Source organism: Galleria mellonella, unplaced genomic scaffold (assembly GCF_026898425.1).
Source record: "Galleria mellonella isolate WM207_F2 unplaced genomic scaffold, CSIRO_AGI_GalMel_v1 utg1166, whole genome shotgun sequence".
Taxonomy (NCBI): domain Eukaryota; kingdom Metazoa; phylum Arthropoda; class Insecta; order Lepidoptera; family Pyralidae; genus Galleria; species Galleria mellonella.
The window spans coordinates 4,656-14,400 of record NW_026441979.1 but is presented as its reverse complement, the minus strand read 5'-3'; the positions used below and the strand labels follow the sequence as shown (position 1 = coordinate 14,400).

The following is a 9,745-nucleotide window of genomic DNA, read 5'->3' as shown; positions in this document are numbered from 1 at the left end:
TTGTAAATTGTATAAAAACAAATTTGCACATATCTATTAGTAGGCAATTATGTATGAACAGAGCGACTGAATAGTGTACGAACACTGTTACAACAATAATTCAATATTATGACAACAGATGGCGCCACAAGTTGAAAATAAACATATATTTTAAAAATACATTTTGTTGCTAGCAACACACTGAAGTACGGGTGAACACTGGGGGAATTTTGACGAGGTCCGGTGATATACACCTTTTATTTTAATGGATGATAATGTAATGGTAACCCCGCCTGCGCTAACGGTATACACCGGCGAGACACCAGTGAGGGATGATGAGTGAAAATGAAAGAGCAAGTCACTTAGCCCATCGTGATGAATACACCTGGAATTCAGCACGATGGTTTCCAGGGGGATCACGTGAAGGGCGACCTGACAGGGTATATTACTAGCAATGGGACTGGTAGTCCGCATTACTAACAATCTCTTCCCCCCACAGCCTCATTGCTAGCAATGTACCCTATCAGGTCGACCTCCACGTGGTTCCCTCTGGAAACCATCGTGAACAGTTTTTGATGAATTCGTCACGATAGGTCAACTGACTTGTTACATCCTCATCTATCATCCTTCACTGGTGTCCCGGCCGTGTATACCGTTAGCACAGGCGGAATTACTATTTATTGATTATTCATTAAAAAATCTAATATATTTTCCAAGGAGCGTTTCCATTATAACAGTCTCTTCTTTTCATCTTTATTCGTTTCTATTTCTTTGATTTAATGTATTAAAAAATATACTTACCATCATATTATATAAGAATATATTTCAAACAGTTCTTCAATGGGGTAATATGACAAAATTTTGTAATCTACAAAAATCCATTACATGTAATATCTCCCAGTTTTCGAGGAAAGTTTCTAAATTGGAAACAAATTTTTTGAGATCATCGATTTGACATTTTGACATAACAGTGTTCCAGTAACATACTTCTTTTGGTAATATTTCTACGTACTGATAAAAAATTTGTTTGATAATATAATAAATATATAAAATTTGACATCTATGTCAAAATCATGGAAACGACGTATAAATGAAACAATATCGTAACTTTGTAAACACTTAGTACAATGAACTCTCTTATTTCCTCACAAATATAAATAAAAATTTATAAATGATCAATTAAAATAGACTCTTCAAGTGTTCTTTGTACCTGTGTAACCATTTATATGTAATATAAACTTGTACATCAATAAATATTTACATATTTTTAAGTGGGCGTAGGATACCGCATTTTCACATTTGATTCTAATAAAAGTATATAAATTGTGTGTTTTGTTGTGGTAATTACTAAAAATTAGTGATGTTTAAATATCCTCTAATGTGTACATATATCAAGATTTCATTGTAACATATTTTAAAGTAAGTATACTTTTTAATTATTTTTTTTTTAATATCAGTTCAAGTACAAGTAAATAAACTGTACTTCTTATAAATATTAAACAAGCTTATTATTATTTTTTGTTGAATTTAGTCATTTAATAATTAAACGGATACTAAATTAATAATATTCAATAATAATATAGTCAATTGAAACAAAAATCTTTTTTAATTTGTTTATTTTATGCAATATTATTTTATTTAAAATGTTGCAAGCCTGCAACGTAAAGTACAGAAAAAATATGGGGTTTATTTGAGTGTTGTCCTATACTTATTTTATTTTAGTAAAATTTTACCAGAGGGAGATTTTGTACAAAAGTCATTTGCTTGGGCACCTCTGTCCTATTCGTGTTTTTACAATTGTGTTTTCGTGGCTGTGTTTCGGTTTGAAGGGTAGACAAATGGCAGTGAATTTACAGAGTACAGAGAAATAACACCCGAGTCCTCAGCAATAGCAACGCATGGGGGGTATCATGGGCGAAACAGTATACTCTGTTATGTCCACGGTACTGCTCATGTCTATAGGCGACGGTTACCACTTTCCATCAGGTGGGCTGTCAGCTTGTTTACCATTCTAAGTTACATAAAAAAAAGCCATTGGCTCAGTCATTGTATAACAAAATTTAATATCATCATTGAATCTAACTTTACATAAGTTAAGGGAATGGGAATTTATTTATTTATTTCTTTGATGCACAGAACTTTATCAATAAAATATTCTTTATATCGGTCTCAGCTCAAGTGGCTTAACTACTTAAGGAGTATTTGGGCCATCAGCTTGTTTGCCATTCTAAGTTGTATAAAAAAAATTCCAGTATCTTTTTGAAACTCACGAATGTAACCTTCTTTCCAATAATACTCTCCAATTATCTTTCCCCTCTCACCGTACTGGTTACGCTTCAAACTCTTTTCTCCTACATTCTACTACTACTAATGAATAAATAAACAAATAAAAAATTAATAATATCAGTACAGATTTACATTATTAGGCATGAGGATACTATGTGTGTACACGGCGGACTAAATGCTAGAAGCATTCTCTCCCAGTCAACCGTAGGGAAGTGTCAGAATACACGAATGCGGCACTACTAATTATTGATATACATACATACTAAAATTACATATATAAACGAATAGATATAAATATATAAATAACAATATATTGACTTCATTAACAAAATATTGTTCTTCCAGATGATGGCAGACATGTAACACTATGCAGACCCAGAGACGGAGCATGGAGGCGAGCAGCGAGGCCAGCTACTGTTAGTGTACATTATTATAATCACTATTTGTTTAGTTATTTAACACTTTACTGCACCAATATTACATCATCAATCATCAATATTATACCATCAGGTGGGCTGTATGCTTGTTTGCCACCTCAGTGGTATACAAAAAAAAAAGGACTTGTTGAAGAATTTTCAATTTTTTTTTTACAACACAGGGGGCAAACGAGCATGCGGCTCACCTGATGGTAAGTGACTACCGCCGCCCATGATCACCCGCAACACCTACAGCAAATACAGTTATACCCTGCTTCACGCGACCCCTTTATGTGTGGTTTCTCTATAATGCAAATTTTAAATTTCGCGTTCAAATGCCTCGTATTACGCGATGGAATGTGTACATATGTTTAATCATATCTCGATATACGTGAATTTCTGTTAACGCGACTTTTTTTTATACCACTGAGGTGGCAAACAAGCATACGGCCCACCTGATGGTAAGTGGTTACCGTAGCCTATGAACGCCTGCAAAACCAGAGGTATTACGCGCGCGTTGCCGACCCTGAAGAAATCTCTTTACCCCCCTTTTGAAGAACCCCATGCTGTAGTCTCTTGGGAAAACCTCGGCAGGGAACTCATTCCATAACCTGAGTGTTTGTGGGAGAAAACATCTCTGAAACTTTTTCCGGAACATACCCCTCGCGTAAAGCAGGGTATTTCTGTAAGTATAGTATAGTACAAAAGACGGTCTTATTGCTGAACAATCTCTTACAGACAACCTAGTTTAGTTGGGGGGAAAGGAGTTTGTATGAAAGGAAAAAGCTTGTAGCTTGTAGACTAAATACAGTTTAACATTTGCATACCTCTACTGGGTGCTGCATGCTATGTACCTACTTGTATATGTAACATCTTATTGTACCATGTAGCAAGCGAATAAATATAATTTGATATGATTTGCTTTCTCTTTTTTCTACTGAACAACAACATAGGGTTTTTTTTTATGGATGAAAATGGTATGGTTACCCCGCCTGTCCTGTCGGTATACGCTAGCGAGATACCAGTGAAGGGTGATAGATGAGAATGAAAACAGGCCAGTTAGCCCATCATGATGAATTCATCAGGAATTAACCATGATAGTTTCCAGGGGGTACCACGAGGAGGTCAACCTGGTTGGGTATATTGCTAATAATGTGATTCTCAGTCTCCATTACTAACAATCCCTTTCCCCCCTTTCTTGAAGGTTATGAGGTTGACCTTACGAGGCATATTAATAGCAACGGGGCTGATAGTCTGCATTACTAACAATCCCTTCCCCCCCCCCCCCGCGTGTGTTACGTCCTCTTATAAATTTAGCAAATAATAAAATAATTAGAAATTTGTATTGATGATTAATGTATGTGTGTGTGTATGTGTGGTGTACAGGTGAGAGGGAGACTTGGGAGGACTGGGGCAGTCACTCCTCGCTCAGCCAAGTGGACGAGGTAAGTATTTATGTTTTATTTTATTTTATTTTTATTTGGTCTCCTAGCAATTTTTTTTTTACAACGGGGCAAACGAGCATGCGGCTGATGGTAAGTGACTACCGCCGCCCATGGTCACCCGCAACACTAACGGCATTGCAGGTGTACTGCCGGCCTTTTAAAAGGGGATATGCTCTTTTCTTGAAAGTTATGTTGTCGTATTGGTTTGGAAATACTGCTGCTGGAAATTGATTCCAAAGAGTGGTTGTGCGTGGGAGAAAGTGCCTTGAAAAACGCACGGTGGAGGACCGCCACTCGTCCAGATGGTTGGGATGGAACTTTAGTTTATGGCGGGTTGTACGGTGGTGAAAATCAGCAGCAGGTATCAGTCCGAACAATTCCTCAGAGCACTCCCCATGATAAATTCGGTAGAAGATGCACAGAGATGCAACATCTCTGCGCAGTTTCCGTTATTGTTACACTGGTAAGATTTAATAATAAAATTACCGCCTATTTATACTTAGTGTACAAGCATTTTAAAGGGAACACAGTGTGTTAATTAACAAACAAACAATAATATGGTACAACAATCTCTTGAGGTATTTGACGTTGGTATAGTTTTTTAAATGTTATTTGTTATATACAACTTAGAATGGCAAACAAGCTGACGGCCCACCTGATGGAAAGTGGTTCCGCCCATGATACCCTCCATGCGTTGCCATTCCTGAGGACTCAGGTGTTATTCCTTTGTACCCAGTAAATTCACGCCATATCCCACCCTTCAAACTGAAACACAGCCATGCAAACACAGCTGCTTCACGGTTGAAACACGAATGCGACAGAGGTACCCAAGCAATCGACTTTTGTACAAAGTCTCCCTCTGGTTTTTTAAATTCTATAGATGATTGCTTCACATAAGTTTTAGCTATTCAAATTAACTGCAATGCTTTTTCTATAGAAATCTAGTAGTTCACTAGATACTACAAAACTTTTTTAAATTTAATCTTTTCACTATTATAAAGAGGATAGATTTGTATTTTTTGTATGTTTGTTTGTTTGTAATTGATAAACTTAAGGAGTACTCAACCTTTTTTTTAGGGGGGAAAGGGATTGTTAGTAATGGAGACTCAGAATCCCATTGCTAGTGTTATATACTGGCCACCAGTCGCTAGTTCGAATTTTTATATATGTGAAATATCTATTGACATGTGTCACAATTATTCTATTCTAATAAAATAACTTATGTAGATATACGTATTTTATAAATTGGCGACGATGTCAACTATCGATACAAAAAAATTGAAGAAAACACGAGCCTCGCTACGGGGTTTACTCACAAAACTAGAAAATTATATCACGACTAACGAAACAATCCCTCAAGAAGAAATTCAGTCAAGACTTCAATCACTTCAAGAAACATTACGAAAATTACAAGAAATTCAACACGAAATAGAAACAGAATCACCAGAGGAACAACTTAATGAAGAAATAGAAACAAGGTACGACTTTGAAGAGAAATGTACAATTTTAAAGACCAAACTTTTGATACTACAAAACAGAAATCACGAACCCACCGCAGCACTACAGCTATCCCCATCACCTTCGAGCACCAATTCACGTCAAGACAGAAATCCCAAAATGAACTTTCAACCATTTCAAGAAAAGGAAACCTTTAAAAATTTTACGAAAAGATTAACAGTATATTTCTTATTAAACAACATTGAAGACCCTAAAATTAAAGTATATATATTACTATCGGCGTTATCTCCTGAACTTCATGAAAAGTTACACGACCTATGCTCTCCTGAGGATCCAATTAATATGAACTTTATAGAACTTACTCGTACACTAGATGACCACATAGATCCAAAACCGAGTGTATGGGCATTACAACATAAATTTATTACACGGGTACAAAAAGAGGATGAAACAGTAGCAATGTACGCCTCCGAATTAAAGAAATTGTCCAACAACTGTGAATTCAAATGTCAAAACTGCCATAAACCAACCTTAGAAAGCTTCATATCACTGCAATTTATCCGAGGATTGAAGGACAGTGATATAAGAATAAGAATCCTACAAGACCGAGAAACTCCACCTTTTACGAGATTGGTACAAATAGCTACATCCATGGAAATGGGAAAATCGGAAAACATACGAATGTCTACAGACATCCACAGATATTCTGACAGCCTCAATAGAATTACAAATATAACAAGTAAAAGTAATTATGCTAATACATCACCATCTCAAATACAAAATCGAAGACTACCAATAACAATAAAAGAATTGAAAGGAAAATGCTACCGATGTGGAAAAAATGACCACCAGTCTAAAGAATGTGGTGCTCTAAAATCCATTTGCATGAAGTGCAACAAAACGGGTCATCTAGCGCGTGTTTGTTTACAAAGAAACCTAAATATGAATAAATTAGATGATACGACAAGTAATACGAGTGATGACAACACGGGGGATATTAATCTCATGAAAAGTGAAATATCAGAAAAATACATGATCCCAATAAAAATTGAGAACATACCAATCAATATGGAATTTGACACTGGAGCAACATTGTCATCAATATCCCTGAAACAATTCAAGAAATTGAATATCAGAAACCGAATATTCAAAACTGATATGAGATTAAGAACATACACTGGAGAAATTATTAAACCCTCAGGAGTTACTTACGTCAAATATGCATATAAAGATCAGACCTTTAATGGAAAATTATATATAATCAACCAAGACGTTGACGCAATTTTTGGCAGAAGCTGGATGAAAGAACTTACAATAAAATTATCAGATATCAATATAATACGAAATTCAGAACCATCTACGAATCTTGATCAATTATTAGAAGAATATACGAACACTGTATTTAGGACCGACTTAGGAAAAATACCAAATTACCAAGCTCATCTGAATCTCAAGGATAATATACAACCTATATTTATTAAACCTCGTCGTATACCGTATGCTTTAAAGGAAAAAGTTGATGTAGAGATAGAGCGACTATGTTCAGAAGGAATCTTAACTAAAGTGGACCATGCGGAATGGGGAACTCCAATCGTACCGATCATAAAACCTAACGGCACTATCCGTTTATGCGCAGACTATAAGGTAACCCTTAACAAATGTATCAAGGATGAACAATACCCAATCCCCATAATTGAAGACATATTCGCAGAAATGAATGGAGGGAAATACTTCTGTACCTTAGATATCAAACAAGCCTACCTAAATTTAGAAATGGATGAAGAAAGCGCCCTTCTACAAACGTTAAGCACACACAAGGGAACTTATAAAGTAAATCGATTGATGTTCGGTGTTAAGGTAGCACCTAGCCTATGGCAAAAATTTATGGATCAATTACTTCAGGGACTAGATGGAGTCAAATGCTTTTTTGATGACATTATTATTCAAGGAACCTCAGAAGATCAACTCCTATCACGACTGAGACAAGTTCTTCAGAAACTCAAAGAGAGTAACCTGCGCGTCAATAGAGAAAAATGCAACTTTTTTAAGCGAAGTATTAATTACCTAGGACATATAATAGATGAAGATGGACTACATAAAAATAAAGACAAAGTGAAGGCCATTATGAAAACAGAGAGACCAAAAAACGTAAATGAATTAAGAACCTTTCTTGGTATGGCGAATTATTACAATAAATTTATACCCAACTTAGCCTCAATAACAAATCCCCTAAATGAATTACTAAAGAAAGAAAAGGAATTTCAATGGTCCTCCAAATGTGAGACAAGCTTTAATAAAATTAAACAGGAGATATTGAGTGAAAGAGTACTCATTCATTTCGATCCCAAAAAACCATTGATAATAGCCACGGATGCTTCTCCAACAGGATTAGGAGTTGTTTTATCTCATAAACTAAAGGATGGATCTGAAAGGCCAATCGCATTTGCTTCTCGATCACTTTCAACTAGCGAAAAGAAATATAGTCAAATCGATAAAGAAGCTACAGCCATCTTTTGGGGTATAAAAAAATTTTTTCACTACTGCTACGGTCGGAAGTTCACACTGATAACTGACCATAAGCCTCTTACCTCAATCTTTCACCCACACCACACACTTCCAGCCCTAAGCACAATGAGACTGTTCCATTACGCACATTTTCTATCAGGATTTGATTACGATGTAGAATACAGACCGGCATCAAAACATTCAAATGCTGATTATTTATCAAGATTTCCAGTGGAATATGTAAAAGAAAATTCTAGAGATCAACACTGCACATTCCAACAACAACAAATTAATACGCTTGATGTCCGACCAGAACTTATAGCTAGAGAAACAAAAATAGATGAAGAACTTAAAATATTATTGGAAGCACTAAAAACAGGTCACTCAGTACGACAACATGGCTATAACGATAACGAACTTACACTTCAAGACAATTGCATTTTGAAAGGAACCCGAGTTGTAATACCGCACAGCCTACGTAGCCGTGTTCTTGACGAACTACACGAAGGACATGTTGGTATTCTTAAAATGAAATTATTAGCACGCAGTTACATATATTGAAAACAAGGTAAAATCTTGCAGAGCATGTCGATTACAACAGAATGAACCCCCAAAAGCGCCACTACACCATTGGGAGCAACCTACAGAACCCTGGCAACGACTGCATATCGACTTTGCCGGACCTGTACAGGGTTACCAACTTTTAGTTGTCATAGATGCCTTCACAAAGTGGGTTGAAATCTATCCTACTAAGATTACTACAAGTTCGTGGTGTATTACTAAACTGAAAGAACTGTTCACTATATTTGGAATACCACATACATTAGTATCAGATAATGGACGACAGTTTATATCTCAAGAATTCGACTGTTACCTTTCCAACTGTGGTATAAAACACTCAAAATCAGCTCCCTACCATCCAGCGACTAATGGCCAAGCGGAGCGCTATATACAAACAATAAAAAGGGCGCTACGTGCAATGGAGGGGGAGAGGGGTGACATTAATGATAAACTTCTGACCATTAAGACACGACTCAGACGTACCCCGACCTCCAATGGTCGAACACCATATCAGCTTCTGTTCAATCGAGACATTAGAACCAAGCTCCATGTCATGTTCCGTACCACACCACCACTAGCGGTAGCTGAATTGAACAACAGGCCTCCTGTCAAACAAATGTATATAACAGGTGACCGGGTCCAGGCTAGAAGCTACTCTGTACGCGGGCCAAAATGGGAATTTGGCAATATAGTAAATAGACTGGGACGATTGCACTACGAAGTACAGACCGACCAGGGAGCTGTGTGGCGTAGGCACGTGGAGCAGTTGTTACCGGCTCCAGGAGTCCAGCAGTGCAGAATAGCGGCGGAGGACTGTTATATACTGGCCACCAGTCGCTAGTTCGAATTTTTATATATGTGAAATATCTATTGACATGTGTCACAATTATTCTATTCTAATAAAATAACTTATGTAGATATACGTATTTTATAGCTAGCAATATACCCAACCAAGTTGACCTCCTCGCGGTTCCCCCTTGAAACTATCATTGTTTATTCCTGATGAATTCATCATGATTGGCTAACTGGCCTGTTTTCATTCTTATCTATCACCGTTCACTGGTGCTCCGCCAGCGTATCCCGTTAGCGCAGACG

General features: G+C 36.7%; 1 protein-coding gene and 1 long non-coding RNA gene across 2 annotated transcripts; both read left to right on the top strand.

Moving 5' to 3' along the window:
• The first annotated feature begins 1,088 nt into the window (after positions 1-1,088).
• Positions 1,089-4,128, top strand: LOC113522080 (uncharacterized). Its single transcript, XR_003402402.3, has 3 exons — positions 1,089-1,398; positions 2,611-2,681; positions 4,068-4,128. It is a non-coding gene; the product is annotated as an uncharacterized LOC113522080 (long non-coding RNA).
• Positions 4,129-5,380: 1,252 nt separating this feature from the next.
• Positions 5,381-9,491, top strand: LOC128200658 (uncharacterized protein K02A2.6-like). The gene is made up of 2 exons (XM_052894774.1): positions 5,381-8,602; positions 8,691-9,491. Exons 1-2 carry the CDS (start codon positions 5,381-5,383, stop codon positions 9,489-9,491), a joined length of 4,023 nt encoding a protein of 1,340 aa, XP_052750734.1.
• Positions 9,492-9,745: the final 254 nt, after the last annotated feature.